The 19,323-nt window shown below is 51.3% G+C and overlaps 1 protein-coding gene across 10 annotated transcripts in view; it reads right to left on the bottom strand.

The window, feature by feature from the left end:
* Window positions 1–5,402: 5,402 nt before the first annotated feature.
* Window positions 5,403–19,323, bottom strand: part of KIF1B (kinesin family member 1B) — a 144,298-nt gene continuing 130,377 nt past the window's right edge. For all 10 annotated transcript variants that reach the window (XM_082685365.1, XM_082685372.1, XM_082685368.1 and 7 more), the window contains 10 exons: window positions 18,728–18,861; window positions 17,926–17,987; window positions 16,525–16,670; window positions 15,697–15,936; window positions 14,583–14,654; window positions 12,853–12,974; window positions 11,160–11,309; window positions 10,602–10,794; window positions 10,278–10,396; window positions 5,403–9,795 (listed from right to left, as the gene is read on the bottom strand). In XM_082685365.1, coding sequence (XP_082541491.1) covers window positions 9,753–9,795; window positions 10,278–10,396; window positions 10,602–10,794; window positions 11,160–11,309; window positions 12,853–12,974; window positions 14,583–14,654; window positions 15,697–15,936; window positions 16,525–16,670; window positions 17,926–17,987; window positions 18,728–18,861 — 1,281 coding nt within the window. In that variant the 3' untranslated portion in view covers window positions 5,403–9,752. The remainder of the gene's footprint in view (window positions 9,796–10,277; window positions 10,397–10,601; window positions 10,795–11,159; window positions 11,310–12,852; window positions 12,975–14,582; window positions 14,655–15,696; window positions 15,937–16,524; window positions 16,671–17,925; window positions 17,988–18,727; window positions 18,862–19,323) is intronic.

The raw sequence follows: 19,323 nt of genomic DNA, 5'->3' as shown, positions 1-19,323 counted from the left end.
GGCAGAGTTTATTTAAAAAAAGAAGAAGTTAGTAGGGTCCTTGACTGCAGGACCACCTCCTGTCTGTCCTGCCTCCTTCCGAGGGCGGGCAGAGCAAAGTCAGCTAGTATATAGCAACGTTCCTTGCAAACTTCAAATTGCTATGTTTTTTGAAAGCATGGTGGGGGGGTGCAGAGGGAGAAGGAGAAAGAGACTCCTCACTGAGCACAGCAGAACCTAACCTGGGGCTCGATCTCCTGACCCTGAGATCATGATCTGAGCTGAAATCAAGAGTCAGACGCTTAACCAACTGAGCCACCCAGGCGCCCCTCAAGATGCCCCTTTATCTAATATGACAAGGGCACTCTGTGCAGGGAAGCTGACTTCCTTAGCCAGTTAGAGGCAGAACGGAACTTAGGCCAAGCTGGCAGAGGCAGAGCCCCGTACTCCATCCTCATGGGAGCAGCAGGCCGTTTGTGGTCAGGAGGCTCGCAGAGACACGTCTCCCCAGCGACACTGGGTTTAGCTGCATATTAGTGACCTTTAGTGGACTTTAAAAGGAAAGCTAAATCGAAATGGCCTTCCTGTGACTAGTTTTAGAGAACAAACAGCCCTTCCGGAAATTGTACGGGTGGGACTTGACACGGCGGCTCCCTTCAGGAGGACCTCGGGGCCCGCACACCCTCAGCTTTGCTGCCAGGATTCGCTCTTTCCGTGGGGCTCGGCTGCAAGGAAGGCCGACCACCGGGTTAGGCAGCAGGAACAAGTTGATTGCTCTCGTCTGAGATTTGGCAAGCTAGAGAAATTGTGCTGAGTCAATGTGACTAAACATCTGGACACACCCGAGTTATTACTGAACAGGCCTCGCTTTAGGCAAATACGTTTAAGTATCGAATCCAACAGCCCCGTTTGTTTCCTTATATTACTAATGTTACACGCGGCAGAGCTGTCCCGCTTCTTGGCTAAGGTGCTGACCACCGACAAAAAAATGCTGTTTCCCAGGACTGTTGGCCACATGCCGCAACCTGGTTTAGGAGAGGACAGGTGTCAGTACCGTGAGAGCTGGGTTTTCTTTTTTTCTAAGTACCTGACACTTAAGCTTCGATGGGGCTCTCAGACGTCTTGCAGCCAGGCTACTAGATAAAGAGCCCGCCCCCCGCTAACCAATTCCCCAGGCTCCTCTGTTTTTTATTTTTTTTAATTTTTTAATTTTTTTTTTTTTTAAGATTTTATTTATTTATTTGACAGAGAGAAATCACAAGTAGATGGAGAGGCAGGCAGAGAGAGAGAGAGAGAGGGAAGCAGGCTCCCTGCTGAGCAGAGAGCCCGATGCGGGACTCGATCCCAGGACCCTGAGATCATGACCTGAGCCGAAGGCAGCGGCTTAACCCACTGAGCCACCCAGGCGGCCTCCTCTGTTTTTTAGAGATCTTGATTAACTGACCATTTGGGCCACTTTTTTATTCCTCCTCACCTTAAATTCTTTCTTTTGTTTTAAATTCACCAATAAAGAGTGAGCCCAGGGATGCCCAGGTGGGTTAGTCTGTTAAGTGTCCGCTTTTGGCTCAGGTCATGATCCCAGGGTCCTGGGATCCAGCCCTGCGTCAGGCTCCCTGCTCAGGGGGGGAATCTGCTTCTCCCTCTCCCCCTGCTTGTGCTCTCTCTCCCTCTCTGAGAAATAAATAAATAAAATCTTAAAAAAAAAAAAGTGAACCCAGCTAAACCCTGGATCCCCTGCTCCCCTAATAAAAGCAGAACCACAGGCCTGGGCGCTCTAACTGTAACCTTGCTGGGTGGCCCCAGGAGTGCCAGGCAATTTCCAGGTCCTGTAAAAATAATAAACTTTTTTGTTGTTGCTGTTCCCCAGTTTCCTGATTGTTTTTGCTGAAGGGCACCTTGCAGTTAAAATCCTCAACCACAGGGCTGGTCTAGCCACAACATGCTGTACAGGCTGAGACCCGCACACAATGGCTGGGCGGCAAGAGAGGCAAGTTTCTCCCAGAGACCAACAGAGTAAAGCCAAGGCTTGTTAGAGCCAGAGCAAGCTGACCTTTAGTTTTTAGTAAATCCTCAAGTGCTTGGCTTACAATGCTTAAGAAAGTCAACTCACATTATTATTCACCTTAACTTTTCACCTTGCCCTAAATCCCCAAATCCCAGATCAAAGCACGGCTATGAATTCTACAAAAACAGTCCTTGTACGCAACTCTCCCAGAGCAGAATCCTTTGTTAGATTTACGTAAGAAGGTGTCCGAGTTAACAAACATACTAGTTGGGGCAGATCTGAAAATCCCTGCTCTGCCACTGACTTGCTCTAACTCCTGCATCTGAACGCAAAGGACTTGTTCACTTGCTACTTAGAAGGAGCAATTGTGGAAAAAAGCCAGGAGACCGTATCTTGAAAAGCCAGAGGAGCAAGCAGGTAAAGTACTCAAAAAGCTAGGTTAAAAGGGGCTGTGCAGAGACCATCAGTTCCGAAGGGAACCCGACCGCAAGTGGAGTAAGAAGCACCAGGTAGAAAAGTAACGCATTCGATGTGCACTGTCCCGGGGACCTCCTGACGTCCCGTGTGTCAGCTTTGTGAGAGACATGGCGACTCTCCAGAGAGCGACCCTGGCGAGGGACCAAGTGTCCACGAGCCAGGATGAGGCCAGGATGCAGGAGACACCGCACTCTGTGAGAGCAAGTTGGAGCCAGGGCGCAGTCCGCTGGGGTTCGGGAGGGCATAACCCCCCCTGGGGCCCTCCCCGCTTCCAGGGCTGAGGCCGCCCACGGAGAGAAACTGTGGCAACCACTAGTGGCCCTGCACGTGCTCCCGCCGTGCCTGGCCTCCCGGAGCCCCTAGGGGGCTGAGACCCAGCGCGCCACCGCCCCAGCCTCCGGGGTGTGGCTCCAGCAAAGCTCTCCAGCCCGCTCTCTTCCCGGGGCCGGGTTAGCCTTCCTGCTCTCACCCACGCATGCGCACACCACGCACACACACACACACACACACACACACACACACACACACACACGCACATGTCTGTACGTAGAGCTCTCTCCTTTAAAACTCCGTGTCCTTGTCCTTTCTCCCCGCTGCGGTACAAATGTCCGGAAGAATGACCGTCGTCCTATTGCAACCTCCTCTCCTCTCCTTTTCCCTTGAACCTACCCCGTGGGCTTGCTTTAGCGCCACGCAGGACAGTGCTGCTCTGCTCACCAATGACCTTGCTAGGGCAGACGCACTCCTGACGTCTCCTCCCACGTGAAGTGGGCTCCGTTACTGGAACCTTCCTGCTCCCGCCAGGAACCCCGGGAGAGAAGCGGCCAGTGAGAGTTTGGAAAGCACGGACAGCCCGGCCACTTGCTCCCCTCCAAGAAGAGCTGCCTGACCCCACCAAGGACACTGTCTGCCGTTCCTCTCCACGTCTGCACCACGGACGAGGCCCGCGACAGCAGCCCTGGCGTCCCCCTGGGAAGCCAGTAAGACATGCAGGACTCGGGCCGGAATCCCCGCTCAGGGAGACGGCCCGGGCGTCAGGGCACCAGCGCTCTAACCCTCACGCTCTCTAACAGAACCTTTCGTGGTAATCAAGGAGATGATTCGGATCTGCCGCGAGCCTCATTATTTCTTGGTCGGCTCTGGCTCCCTCACATGTCCTGGACCTCCCTGTTGCCAAAACCCGGTCCTGCTCGGTTCGACCCTAACCTGCCGCAGCTGCCCTGGACACAGTTGTCACTGGCCCGTCCTCACGGCGTCCTCAGCCCGGCTGCCGGTGTCCCTCTCTCCACCGCCCCTCCCCCGCGCCCGTCCTCCCGCTCCGGACTTGTCTGGGTGGCGGTGTTCAGGACTCGAACCCCGGTTCCCAGTGGCGACTTATGCCCGGGCCTCCTGGCCTCCGCCTGGCTCTGTCACCCTCACACGGACAAGTCCCGAACACTCCAGCTCTCCCCTTGAGTCCAGCTGCAGAGTCAGGAGCAAATGTTGGGGTTTCCAAGTGAGCGTGACCAGACCCATCCTTCACTGAGCGCCCCCGCCCCCGCATTCTCCCCATCTTCATCTTAGGGCGACTGCGCCACGCTCCGTGCGCCCAGGCACCCATCGCTCATGGTCCTCCTCCCCGGCTCCGCGCGGCGGTCTGCGGGCTCGGACGCCAGAATATGCTGGTCGGACGCCACCTCCCGCCGTCACTGCTCCTACCTGTGTCCCAGCTGCCCCCTCCCCTGGGGACACTAGGCCAACAATTTCCTATTTTGTCTCCCTTCCTCCACGAGCCCCCACACACCCCCCCACAGGCTGTTTTCCCCTCGGCGGTCAGAACGGGCTTCTGGAAACAAATAGGACCGTGTGACTCACCGTCCCCAAACCCTTCACTGACTTCTACTTCACGCTAACGGCATTGGAGCTACCTAAGCCTTAAACACCTGGTCTTTGGCTACTTGGGGCCGCCATGGCTCTAGCGCTCTGCCCCTTCCCCAGACGGGCGTCCCTGCTACCTTTGGGCCCTACAGAGGACACTGCTGCCCCAAGGGCTTGGCTTCTCTGCCTGGAGACCTCCTTGCCCAGGCTTGGCATGCACACCCGCTCCCTCGTTCAAGTGTCTGCTCAAAAGTCCTCTGCCAACACAGGACTTCCTGACGACAAGCTCTAGAAGGATGCCTCCCTCCCAGCCCTTCTCACCTTCCACTCAGCGGCCATTCGCTCTGTCACTGACCACTCGACGTTACACATTCCACATTCATGACACAAAGGTCTTTCCTCAAAGGGACAAGAAGCTGGGGCACGTTCTGTTTGCTGCTGAGTTATCGCACCCCGGGCGCGGGCATGGGGTGGCCGCTCACGGGCACTGACCCCATGGCCGCCCTTGAATGCTGCTTCCCCCTCCCGTCTTCTGTCCTGCCTCCCCCCCGCACCCCCCAGACCACTAGGACACTGGTTCCTGCTCACGCTCTGCTCCCAACGGGAACTTTGTGACACTCAGCAGACATGGCGCGTGAGTCCCCGCTCCACCAGAAAGACCACATCACCCGCGGGGCAACCCCGGGTAGGTACGTAGGACCGGCTTCGGCAGAGCCTGGACAGCACTTGGGAGGAAAGCATTTTCAAAGAAACAGCATCTGGCTTTAAAATAACCCCACTCTGAATGATCAGAAAAGAACACGTAGGTCACACCACAGTAACATCTTTGCAAGTCAAGAAAGCTTATGTAGGGGCACCTGGGTGGCTCAGTGGGTGAAGCCTCTGCCTTTGGCTCAGGTCATGATCCCAGGGTCCTGGGATTGAGCCCTGCATCGGGCTCTCTGCTCAGCAGGGAACCTGCCTCCCCCCGCTCTCTGCCTACTTGTGATCTCTGTCAAATAAATAAATAAAATCTTAAAAAAAAAAAAAATTGTGTCGGTCCCTTTCAACGGAGGAGAACAAACACACGTCCAGAGCCTTCTGATGCACTGGTTGTACCTTTATTATGTCTACCTCGTTCACTAAGAGTTCCGTGATGCAAGGTTACCATACACAGTTAGATAATGTCCGCATTGCACATCTAAGGCTATACAGCAAAAGAACCAGAATTAGTACAAATACAAGAACTATATTTACATTCTGTATACTCAAGCTCCAAACATCAGATAATATTTACATAATAAAACATGAAAATGAAAATCTGAAATTAATAATGTACATTGTTGCTAATGTGCTCAACTCCTTACTGGGGAGAGATGAGTTTGCAAAGTCTTGGTTCAGAAAGGCCACGTGTGCTCCACGGCTTCCGTGGCAGCGCACGCGGATGGTGAGGAGAGACCCGAAATCCCGACGGGGGGCACCCTGCACGCGAGAGGGCCGGTAGAGTCCTCGGACAAGCCGATGCCAGATGTGCAGCCTGGAGAAAGGGAACTTGGAGACACGAAGACGACACGCAGCGGCCGGGGTCCGGCAGGAGACCAACCTCAGCTCGGACTCTCTGAGCACAGCTTTTAACAGGACATTTGCATCAACTCTCATTCTTTCCTTTAAATGATCAGAAGCTTTCCTAAGATTATGGGGCTCAAATCTGAATTTCATAAATGGCCTTTTGAACTACCGCAGATCATCTCTCAGCTGAGATTTCCGTTTCCTAAGGACGCACACTCAGTCCGTCCCCGGCACACAGTCGCGGTCTGGCCGCAGGCGGGGTGGGTGCCGCCGGCCACAGGGGACAGCCCCCGTGCACACAAGTCCGAGGCCTCTGGCAAGTACATTCGGCAAACCTTCTGAGAGCAGCAGCAGAATTAGTGTCTTCTTTGTAAGGAGCAGGTTAATAATCACATTTCAGAAAGGGAACCCAAAGCAAAAATGAAGGACCCAAGTCTAGCAGACTGACCAGCCCTGCCCCGTCCTGGAGGACCCGCGGGGACACAGCGCGAGGAAACGGGAGCGTACCAGAGCTGCCCCGCACGGGGCCATCCGTTCTTCCCCAAGCCAATGTGCAATTCGTTACAGCTGTATAAATATACAAATACCTTAAAAAATTAAATATCCCTGTAAATCACAACAAGCAGCAGGCAACAAGTCTTTGCTTTGAAATATGTGCCAGGAGAAGTCATTTTTAGACCCCTGAAGATCTTTCACAATGATTTAACTTATTCCTTCATCTTAAAGAGCTGAAAAGCCCCACTGAAAATATGGAGTAGTTGCGGAAGTTCAACGCAGCTGAAGGGGGAAAAAATGTAAAGCAACAGTGGTTTCTTAGCCGGGAGAAATCACTTTCCTTGCCCTCACAGTGATGGCTTGAGCGTCTAATGATGGGCTAGGATTGGGGTGCCCACCCCGCTGCCAGCAACAGCCCTTCCCTGCGCCCCTGGCTGTGTGCACGGCTGGCCGGCCGTGCACAGCGCGGCCTGAGAGCTGGCTGACTCCCAGGCCGGCGCAGCGGTGAGGCGGCTGTGGGCGCTGGCCCTGTGCGGGCTGTGAGGCCATGTTTTGCTTTGGCAGGAGGTGGGGACGGAGGGAGGACAGGATGACTTCTAACGAGCACCCATTTCTCCTTCCTTGGTGTAGGAGCTTTTTCTTTTTGTGTTTTGCTTGTTTAAAGGAGTGCTTTTGGTGGGGGGGGAACCACATTAAAAAAACCCTCAAAAGGTAGTTTCCCTGACTGTTAATATTAAATAGCAACTCTCCTGCCACCATGGCTTCAGTTAAAGCCTAAGTAGTTCCTGCTATAAATGGGTCTCTCAGCTTTGAAGTGGGGATGGATCTGCCCAGAAAGGGAACATTAATCCTGAAACCTTCCAACTCCAGTCTGGACACGGGCCACTGAAGGAAAAGGGGAACCAATAAGGACCGTCCTCCTCAGATGGTGGGAAGCACCGGTGCCAGAGACGGCGCCGGACGTGGACGTCCTGCTTCCTCAGGGGCCCTCTCACCCAGGGACGTTATCAACAGTCCAGTGCCACCAGCTCTAATCTCGGACACCTCCAAAGCAAAGACTTCCCAAGCCAGTTTTGAGTTAGAAGAAAAACCAAATGTCTCTTCAGTGTATCACATGATTTGACTCCCCCTCAGCCCTCCCCACCTCCCTCTGCCACGGACCTGGGTCCCTCTGTCAGACTTCAAGACAAACAGCAGCGGCACCCGTGACTTCATTTTAAAATGTGACCTTCGAATTTCATCTTCATTCCCTGAAATTAGATTTCATTCCGGTCCAGCAGCGGTCTCTAAACAGCAACAGATGCTGGATCTGAGTCTACACCAGAAGGGCACAGAAGGGCATACTGTGCCCATTAGATAACGAAGGAACCTTTAACTACATGGAAAACTCACGCACTGCTTAGAAAACAAGCAACATTATAGTTAATGACCTATGTTTTAAGGAGAGGAAGGAAGTTAAAAAAAACCTAGAGTTTTTATTGATCACTTTTGAGCTAAGATCACAGCCTGGGGCTTCTATCCTTTCTCTCAAGCTTGCCATGATTCACTTTTCCTCCTCTCCGCAAGGCAACTCTACCGAAGCCAGAAGACCTGTTCTTAGAGATGAGCCCAACCAGGAGTCAGAGCAAGGGCCCGCTGACACGCGCCTGCCCAGCTCTATACTACAGCGGGCACGAGCCACTGCCCTGAGCCGCCTGAAGCAGAAGATCAGCTGGTCCGCACCACCAGAAAGGCAGCAACTTCAAGGCTGGAGACCCTCCGTCTCCATGAGGTGAGAGAGGGCAGAAACTTTCCGAATGCCTGAGGGACGGCCAACAGAGGTGTGTGTGAGGGGGTAAGGGTGGTACAGAACACCCCACATCAACCGGCAAAGCAACTGAGTTAACCTGTAGGCCTTCCCTTCCCCAGGCCGTTCCTATAAAACTTCCTGGCAGCTGAAAGAAAAAAGAGTATCTCATGGTCTTCCATGATGGCGTCCGTAGGCAGAGGACCCTGTTCTATCAGAGAAGGAGACTGTCAGCAGCGGGCTTCCTCTTTCTTCGCTTGGCAGTATTTCCACATCCCATGAAGGCAAGGCGGGGACAGCAGCCAGCCACTGGGGTCAGGGCTCAGGTGTGCCTCTGCTCTGCCCCTGGCTGTCCTTTTGTTCTTTCTCTTTTTTTTCAGTGGTGGGAGGGATTTGTTTCAATCTCTTGATCCAGGAGGCGAAGCCTGCCATGTCTGCTTATTTCTGAGTATGGGAGGAGGCGCATCACTGAAAGCATTTTCCATTTGACAGGGACCACTGGAGACGACCCCGGATTCGGAGGGAGACTTCCAAGTCTGTACTTGAAAGTTACATTTCTTTGATCAAAAGGAGCTACAACAATCACAAGGTCACTACTCAGCATTACCAGAATTATAATGACAACAATGACCATCAAATTCATAAGCAGAAAGTCACTCTCCCCTTGTGGGACATTTGTGGATGATCCGCACTAATTCCAAACTGTACCGCCACCGCTAATGCCAAGAAGAAAAATGAGAAACTCTGAGAGAAAAGTGGCTCACAGGAGCGCCTGCTGGGAGGACTGTCCTCATCTCCCGGTCTGCCTCCCGTCGCGACACGACACCAGACCCCGCAGTCCTCTCAGATCCGCGGGGAACATCCTGGGCTCTTCCCTCCCTACAAGGTCAGCAGAAGCCACCATTCCAGGCCTGCTGAGAAGTCCTGCCTTCTCTCTTCTGCTAAAAGAAAACTGCATAACTGCATTCTAAATAAGCTCCGCTTCCAGAGAACGAACACACCTGTGCCGTTTCTAAACTCATGACCACCTTTTCCCTAAACGGAAAATGCAGGGATTTGCAACGGCAAAAAGAGATGGAAAGGGAAAAGCTACGTTTTTTCCTTTTAGGTTCTCAAAAAAGCTAGATGTTTCCTCCTGGAGTCTCTAGGCCACCCCCCTACCCAAAATTAAAGTGACATCACAAATAGAGAAAAGGAAAAGAAGTATTATGTGGTCTTAAAAAAGAGACAAAGGTATCCAAAGACAGCAGTACAGACATCACAGGTGGTCATAATGGGGACCTATTATACAAAAGAAAGTCAAAAGACACGAAAAAATAATCTGGAGATTCACTGGGTCCCCTCTGGGTTGTTTTTGTTTTTTTGTTTGTTTTTCTCCCTTTTGTTAGGCCACATGCTACTACCACGATTCTCAGCACAAGAAAAATGAAGGGTACGGAGCAATGGAGACGGGGGCGCGGAGAGCTAGAAAGAGCGTTGACAGGAGGGAAAGCGGTTATTCCACAGGCTTACACACGAGAGGGGCCGTCAAGAATCACAGAGAGAAGTGAGAGGCAACACTTGCTTTATCTCTCACAGGCGAGTGAGGCGGCTCAGCCCAGTCACTTAGTCCTTCGGTTCGCTGGGGCATCTGCGGGAGAGTTTTGACCTACAGGGGACAGAGGAACAGGGCGGATTAGAAAGCTGGATCCAGATGTCCCTCCCCCCAGCAGTCCCCTCCTTGGGCTTCTTCCCCTCCAGCACTCAAGGCCCAGGCCTCTAGGCTCCTGAATAAGGAGGCTAAGCTGTGGGGGCCCCTGGGACACAAGCCCCTGACAGGATCACAGGCTGGACCACTGGGAGACCATGAAGGTTCTCACCACCTTCCCCTGACTCCGAAATTTAAATAAAATCTTAAAACAAAAAATCAAAGCAGGACATTAGCTGGACACACATGTGACCAGCTTCCTTTAGCCCTTCAGAACAGCAGGCGCTCGTCTGCAGCGAGCGGAGGCCCCGCCCCCACGCTACAAGCGGCTTATGCGGCCGTCCCTCCTCGATCTTCCCTACGTTCTGGGAACAAGACTTCCTTCTTGATTTCCACTGACCAAAAGCCAAGAAGGAGGAGGAAACACGAGGACGACTTCGTACCGTATCGTGCCAGCGAGGAGTGGGTTAAAGGCATACAACCAGTCGTTCATGTCTTTGTCGTTGAGAGCCTGTAAGAGGACCCCACGATGCTTTGTGCACACGGCAAAGATGTTGGGTGTCTGAAAGAGACGCAGGGGCCGGGGCAGTTACAACAGCTGCTGACAGTGGAGCCCACCCTGCCGGCTCCCAGGGCACACAGCAGCTCACACTGAAGCTTCAGGGAGACCCGACACACGGGAGAGAGGCCACACCACACCACAAACAGTTTAGAACTCAGAAGGGAGGGGTGCCGTGGCCACACTCAGCCACCAGAGCCGGACTGACCTTCACCATGGCCTGCTGGTCCTCGCTGTACTCCACCTGAGCCGTGGACAGGTTAATGACGCCACGCTCCACGGGGTCTTTGTCGCTGTTGTAGATGAAGACATAAGGCCGACGGACCACGACAAAATGCTTAGCCCAGTTGCTGTAAAGTGGCTCCTTGAAGTGCAGGTACCCTTTCTTAGAGACCACGGAGCTAAAAAGGACAGTATGACAGTGGCTGGTTATTTACAAAAAGAAAGTGATCATGGCCTGAGGAAGATGAAAATAGGTCTCACCAAGGCCCAGAGCCTAGGATGAACAAAACAGGCCAAAGATCTGTTTGGCCTAGAATCTTCTCTGCTAAAGTAACACAGCAGAAGAACACAAAGTGCCGCCCCCCACGCACACTGTGGTGTGGTGACGTGCCTGACAGGACACGGCGGGGCGGGAACCAGCCCTGCGCCCCAGCCCAGACTGCACTGGCATTAGACAGCAACGTGCACGGCGGGTGTAAGAGCAGAGAGAAAAGTACTGTGGCGGTCTTCTAGACCCGGCATCCCTGGTCAGTTCAGTACTCACCCTGGTCGGATTTCCTCAATGTCTGGAACAAGATTGAGAAATTCATTTTTTCCTGCTCGGGCCAAATAGGGTGTTTCCACAGGTGGGACAATCTGAAACTGTTCAAATTCTGTGCAGGGACTAGAGGCCCGGGAATTGGCTTCTGGGGTCCTTTAAAGGAGAAAGGGTAGGGGCAAGAGGAGCGTTAGTGAGGTCCACGTACACCGAGTCCGCCCCGCTTGTGGGAGGAACAAGCCCCTCACCAGCAGAGGCCTCGAAAACATCGGCTGCAGAGACTCGGCTGAGAAGACAAGCGGTATCAGAATGTTAATTCCAGCTTTAACTGGGGTCATCCTTCAGAAGTCACAAAAGTCACCAAGTCAGGCCGTCCCTCTTCCTGCTCTGAAGCCCTCCTAATGGAAGTGTCAGGGGCGTCCACTCCGTTCCTTGGGTGTTTCTATTTTGTTCCCAGGCCACAACTAGGGCAGTGGTTCTCCAAGTGTCAGCCCTAACCAGCAGCAACGCCTTCACCTGGAAACTTGTTAGAAATCCAAATTCTTGGGCTCCAACCCAGACCTACCGAACTAGAAACGATGGACGTTTACCCATCTCTACAAGTCTCCCAGGTGACGCTGGTGTGCCCTGACATCGGAGCGCCACTGCCCTAGAGGGCTGGCGGAGAAAGCAAACAAGTGGGAAGAAGCTGGCTTCCCGAACGACCACCGACTGAGGGCAGCCCGGGACCGTGCCGTGAGCAGGAACGCCTGCGCCCCGCACTGAGCTATCCCAGAGCAGCTCAGCCTGGTGTATTGTATCTCACCCATTCCAAAAATCCCATTTTTAAAAAAATACTTGACCATTTCTCAAGATGGGACGCATCTTACAAATGACGACAGGCCACATTTTGGTTGGCGGTGCTTTTTTCTTAGTGGCGACCCATGAAATAATGTTATAGTTGATGACATCCCAAGTTAATTAAACCACCTGGTTGTGCTATTTTCTCAGCCACACTCACTGGTGGCCCAGCGGGTACAGTCTGACAGACAGCTGGACGACACCAGGTGGGTTCTGACAGGCGAGCATGCTGAACAGAGACGGGCCCAGGAGTGTGACAGTGAATCACAAACGAGTGATTACAGTGATGAACTCATTGGATCTAGACTAAGTCTGTCTCTATTATTCTTACCAACATGTTTCATTGTGCCGTCAAAATATAATTTCCAAACTAGTTTTAGACTGTTTTCCCCAAGATGGGGACTTGCTGTGTGTGACAGGACTGGGGAACCACGCGAGTGGGAGTGGCAGCCCATACACGCAGGAGAGGGATTCAGAAGAGGAACCAAGGGTTTTCATGCAGGAAGCTGGCGACACATGGTGGCAGAAGGAACAGCAGCATCTCCCTGGGGCTGTGATAGCCCTACAGGGCTCCCGCGTACTTCCGAGTGCTGCCAGGAGGGGTGGTTCTGCCCTCAGCGCAGAACCGGAGCTAGAGGAAGGCTCATACATCTTTGGTTCTTAGGCTAGCTTCTCTCTGTGAAGTCTGGGTGATTGAGGCTTCTTTTCTTCCTTTTTGTATGTACGTATGTGTTTCTTGTAATATTACCGCCAACGCAGGGCTTGAACCTCGAGATCGAGAGCTGCGCCCTCCACCAACGGAGCCAGCCGGCCGCCTCTTTTATTATTATTATTATTTTTAGTAAACGAGGGTACTTACTTCTGCTCCAGAGAGTTGCTTCTGGCATCTACCAGAGAAGGGCAGGTGGAGGAAGGAGTGAGGGTCGCGCTGCTGAAACTGGACACGGAGGGATCCCGTCCGATAGGAGAGACATCAGACAACTGGCGGGGGGTGGGGGTGGCAAGCGGAAGACGCAAGTGAGATTCAGCTGAAAACCCAGAATGCCTAACGCGGAGCTTTGACACCCAGTGACCTCCTGTTCATGTATCCGCTGCTGCAGGTCATTCAAGAAAACGACTTACAAATCCTTCATGGCCTGTCCCATTAGGAATCATTTACAAGCGGCCAGGCTGGTTTTTCATTTTGTGACTGTCCTGAATTAATGAAATGAACCTATCTCTGTGAGCCCAGTATTTAAAACAACAGGCACTATTAGGCACTATTCCAAGAATATGGCAGAGGCCCTGTCCTCCAGAGGCTTACATTCTAACTGGAGAATCAACAAATCAACAAATAATCTGCAAAGTGTCAGGTAGTCGTACAATGCAGTAATTCTACTATTGGGTATTTGCCCAAAGTAAATGAAAACACTAGTTCAAAAAAGATACATGCACACCTATGTTCACTGCGGCATCACGCACACTAGCTAAGACAGGAAAATGACTCGTGTCCACTGGCAGATGAACAGATAGAGAAGACGTTTCTATACACACAGTGGAATGTCATTCAGCCACAAAGATAATGCGATCTTGTCATTTGCAACAAGATGGACGGACCTAGAGGATACGACGCTACGTGAAATTTGACAGAGAAAGACAAAGCCCACATGATTTTATATGTGGAACCTAAAAAACAAACAAATAAAAAAACAAGCAAAAAAGCAGGCTTTTAAGTACAGAAACGAACTGAGGGGAGATGGTGAGGGACGGGAAACACGAGGGGATGAAGAGGTACAGGCTTCCGGGGACAGAGTAAGCGGGTCACGCAGATGAAAAGGCCGGCGTCGGGAATACAGCCACTGACACTGTGATAACGCCGTGCGGTGACAGATGGGGACGACACTTGTCACGTGGTGAGCCCTGGGTAAGGTACAGAACTGTTCCATCACTATGTTGTACGCCTGGAGCCAGCTTAACACCGTGTGTCAACTGCACTAGAATAAAACGCGGCATCAGGCGGCAGTAAGAGCTACAGCAAAAAATGCAGCAGGGAGAGGTCAGGCGGCTTCAGGGAGCTGCTGCCTTTACAGAGGGTGGCTAAGGAGTGGATGTTCGAGAGAAAAATGAACAAGATAAGGGCGCCAATCATGGGAACATCTGGAAGGAGATGACCCCGAGGAAAGGAATGGCGAGGGCGCCAAGGCCTCCCCAGCAGGAAGGAAGAGGGAGCAGAAAAGGTCGCAGGGCCCAGCACTGAGTGAGCGCTGCAGAGGCGCTTTCAGCGCTCGCCTCTTTGCTGAAGGCAACAACATTTAATGCCACCAAAATCCTCAGGACTTCTGGTGTCCTGTCACACAGTGACATACCAGTCCCTACAAGGTCTTCTCCAAGGGATTCGGGGAAAAGCCAAAATGTGTCCCATCTGAGAACACTCTGGGAGACACATCTGATAACATGGCAGAGCCTTTATCTGCGGAAGTCAGTGTTCCGACTTGGAGAGATTAAATAAAACATGAGAGCAGGTATGTCCTTCATCCTCAGACCCGACGCTACACGCATGTGAGGCCACGTCAAAGCAGGGAACCTGGGACGGGGAACCTGGCAGCTCACCTTGCAGTCACTGATGCTGCCGTGCACCTGGCTGAACTCCCGGTTGAAAGTGTGGGTGAGAAGTTGCAGGCACTAGGGGAGAGAGAGGAAGGTGTGAGTTTCAGCGGTTCCATGAAGCCTTCGAGGCAAGGCAGTTGGAGGAAACAACAGGCTAACATCCACAGTGGAGCTCAGGTGCAGCCCCGAAAGGTCTAGAATGAAGTAAGAATGTAATTTAGCAAGGGCAGCCTGGCGTGTGCTTAATGAAGAGAAATTAAGTGGGTCGAAAAGCTGTTCTCAAGACGACCAGAGCTGCCAGCACCACAGTCTGGAGGTGCTTAAGAACACAACAGTGCCCCTTCCGATTCCTCCTGGTCCTAAAGGCCATGGAGACTTCTGGATGGACATTATTTTTCTAAACTGACTAGAGGACCATCCGGTTACTGAAACAAAAGCCCTCTCACCCCTCTCGCCCACTGTTGGCCGGCTGCCCAGACACCACACGCCTGGGAGTCATCCTCAGCGACCCCTCTGGGCAACAAGGAGCGCCAACTCTACGGCCCTGGTGTCTCTTCCGTGACAACTCTTCCTCTCCAGCCTACAGCCTCTGCCTCAGCGGAGACCCACACCATCTCTCACCCAGGGAGATCTCTGTGCCATCAACAGCTCTTTGTGCCTCGAGTCTCTGTCACCCCAGACCCACCCTCTTTCTTGCTGCCACAGTGGTCTTCCTAAAACACAAACACTAGTTTGAGATATTTCTGTATCACCCCCAGGACACTGCACTCTAGTCCAGTCCCCAGACCCTGCGAGATCTGGTCCTGCCCCTCCCTGTGTTCCCCAGCGACTCCCTAGGGCTGAGCTGTAGCGGATGTGGTCGCTCCGGGGCAGGCTTCCGAGCTTAGCTCAGCAGCACCGGCCCGTGGAGGCCTCTCCTCTGGCTCCCCCGGACTCAGAAACAGACCTTTATCACATGCTTGTCACCGAGTCACCTGTGAGTGCAGCAAGGGTAGAAATGGAATCTTACTTATTTCTATCTTCACAGCGAGTACAGGCCTTGAAACAGAGGCCCTCAAAGAAACATGAAAATGAAAAACCAGCTCCCAGGGGTCTCGCGAGAGGAAGGGATTCACACCTTGGTAGCCAGCTCCTTCTCTCGGTCCACCAGGCTTTCAATGTCTGCCGAGTCGTAGCCGCTGCTCTCGCTGGGGGTGATGGCGCTTTCAAAGGTGGTGGTGGAGATCTGAGAGGAGATGCTGGTGGAGGTGCTGAGGGTCCCGCTGCTGAGGCTGGGGGACAACGAGTCACTCAGCGATCTGGGGATGCTGTCACCAAGTCTCTCACGCAGCAGCAGGAAGTGGCGAGTTTTCTCCACCTGAAAAGATCAGCACAGCTGCCTCAGCGGACATAAACCTCGTTAAGATTTTTTTTGTTTTGTAAAGATTTCTTGTTTATTTATTTGACAGAGCGAGAGAAGAAATACAAGCAGAGGGAGGCGGAGAAGGAGAAAAAGGCTTCCTGCCGAGCAGGGGAGTCCAACGCGGGGCTCCATCCCAGGACCCGACCCAAGATTCTTTTTTTAAAGATTCATTTACTTATTTATTTGCGAGAGAGAGAGAGAGAGGGAGAGCGCACGCCTGCGTGAATGGAGTGGCAAGGGGCAGAGGGCGACAGAAAGGGACAAAGAATCTTCAGCAGACTCCCCACCACTAAGCAAGGAGCCTGACACGGGGCTCGATCTCACAACCACAAGATCATGACCTGAGCAGAAACCAAGAATCAGGCACTTAAGTGCTGAGCCACCCAGGCACCCCAAAGCTCATTAAGATCTTAGTAAGGAAAATACGCCTCCATCATGATTGAAAGCCGAAAAGCCAAGATCACACAGAGGCGGTGAGCGTGTGGCTGGGATCCGGGGAATCGCGCTCAAGCGTTCACCTGAGCGTCTCCTGCCCTTGGGTACCTCGTGAAGGAGCTCCAGCTTCTCTAACTCCCACTGGTGCTCCAGAATGAGACTGTCCCCGCGGGGCCGCCACCCTGCTAAGTTCTCTTCTCCTCGCACATATGCCACTGAGGTATCCAAGATTTTTCTTCTTCTCCTCTGCATGCCTGAGCCAAGAGAAAACAGAATTTTTTTTTTTTTCAGAGAAAACCCTGATTCCATTTTTAGCTCAAAATAATTCATGCACATGGCAAATCACGACACTTACTCATGATGCACGGGATTTTATTTACTAATAAATATTTATCCCTTTTCCCCTAAAGGAATTCTTTGAACTTCTTTTAAAACTGAGTTACATTCTTTGATGACTATGAAGACTGTGATGCAGCTTGAGAAGATGTCCAAGCTATCGTGTTAAGTGAAAATGTAGAAAGACTGAATAGTCTGTACCTTATGGTTCCAAATATGTAAAAATACACCCTTACGAACAAAGTAGGAAAGAACCACCTCTCCATCTCCCCCTCGCCCCCCGCTGCGCCCCACATTCAGAAGCTTAGTTAGGGCTCCAGATGACGAACAGCTTCAGCACCATCATTTCCCATCAATTTTTAAAAAATGTTATATCAAAGATAAATTTATATTATATATATTATATATATTATATTATATATATTATATATATCAAAGATAAATTTATATCAAAGATTTATATCTTTGATATAAATTTATGTTAAGAAACTTTCTTAGGAAGATATTTGGACACTATAATTAGCTGCTATTGGGACTAGGACTCATACTCAAGCTCTGTTTTCAATCTAAATCTTACCTGTGGGACCTGACCTTCTTCCGTAAGGGTACTCTAAAACGATTCAAACTCCCCTCAATCAAATGCTCTTTAAAAACCCTGACTTTTGTTCATGTTCCTGTTTATAAACACAGAAATGCAAAGGCCACCAAGCTAGAGGAACAGCAGCAGTGCAAAGAGATATCAGAAAGGACACAGTGCAGATTTAGTTTAATAATCTGTCTTCCTAGAGCACAGGAAGTTCGAATTCTAGCTCGACAGCACCTATAAAACTACCCTGCCGAGGTACCTTTGGCACTAACATGGAAAGGGAAATGGTTATGAAGTCTGCCAACCCAAATTCATTCTAATATACTCAAATTTTTTTTATAATACATTGCAACCTCATGACATTTTGTTCAATATAGTTTTCATTAACTGTTTAGGAGGTCTCAAACCAAACAGTGTTGTAACTCAGAAAAAGGTAATTCTCATCACCACCAAAAAAAAAAAAAAAAAAAGGCTTATGAAATATACCTGCTTTCTAAAAATCCTATGTGAGTAGGATAGATTTTGGACATAATATACTCCAAACACAGGCAAAGATAACTATCAGCTCCCCATCCACAAGGGCTTACCTGGACTGCCTGTGTCCGCCATTTTGCATAAACTGAGTTCATAAATTCCAGTGACTCGATTGCTATCCGAATGAAAACACAACTGGTTAACTTCTTACAGCACAAAAGCAGGAAAATCTCAATTCCTTCTACTTAAAACACTGCTGTCGGGACTGCAGCCCACCCTCAAATGCAATTACAGACTCTTCTTATTTCTTTTCTTATTCTAAACTTAAGAAAAATATTTTTCCTAGAAGGAGTTGGTTTTCAACCCAATCTCTTGAATTACTTCAACAGGAGGAATGAATTGAATGATAAACCCCAAAGTGTGTAATACAAATATACAAATTAAAAATCAGCCTTACCACAAAAGAAGAGACGAGGGGGAAAGTCTGACTAGAATGAAATGGCGAGCATCGAATCGGGGCCGTGTGACTAGGAAGGTACTGAACCTTACTGTTTAGGCTGGGGAGTGAGGCACAGGTAATCCCTGTGTTAGGCCTGACGTATTTTGATGTACCTTAAATAGGAGTAAGTCTTAACAGAAGAAAATCCCAGTGGTAATGGTAAGAATTAACGACATCTGAAAGAACATTCAGTCCCTGCAAAAGTGTTCTGCGATGGTCCCAATGTAATATGGCTTCGTCCCTTCACACACGCACGCATCCCTCAGCATTTCAGTCAACGCCAACACCTGGGAGTTACCGCACTCCCGCTATCAGGCTGGAAGCCGACCCTAAACAGCAAGCCAGGGACCCCGTGGGCTCTGCTGAGTCTTCCCTGGGCGAACCAGCTGGAAGCTACACTGGTCTCAGACACTTACGAGTCTGGGGACTTCGAGTAGCCGCTGCCGAAGAGGCTGCGCAGAGAGCGTGGCGGCGAGATCTTGGCGTCGCGCGAGTAGAAGACCATGCACACGTCCTTGGTGACGACCGCCGGCTGGATGCAGTGGTCCAGCTGAAAGCACAAAGGAGAGGGCTCCCCTTAAATGCAGCAGAGCACCCGTGGCAGGACTCTGTGCCCCGCAGAGTCGGAGAATGGGTCCCGGAGGTGGGGGCGGAAGAGGTCAGCTCGACCAACTGCTTCAACGGCAGCTCGGCAGGTCGTGTGCGCAAGAGGAGGTCGCAGTCCTTGCGGCTGCTTTGTTTTCCCCAAATTTAAAAAAAAAAACTTTCTTCTGAAATAATGGCAAATAGTTATTATTATGTGCCAAGCACTGTTCTAATGCTTTTGTGTATGACCTCTCTGCCCCTTTCTGATGTAAATGCCGTCATTATTACTCCCATTTAAGAGATGGGGGAACTGAGGCACAGGCAGAGTCCCAGTCATGCTGGCAGTAAGTGGCCGCACAGGGATCTGAACAGACAGGCTGGTTCCAGGGTCTACGCTGTTAATCACCACTAGGCTCTGCCCAAAGTC

This window comes from Mustela nivalis (assembly GCF_964662115.1).
Source record: "Mustela nivalis genome assembly, chromosome: 10".
NCBI classification, from domain to species: Eukaryota; Metazoa; Chordata; class Mammalia; order Carnivora; family Mustelidae; genus Mustela; species Mustela nivalis.
The sequence above is the reverse complement of the archived record's forward strand: the minus strand, read 5'-3'. Positions and strand labels throughout refer to the sequence as shown.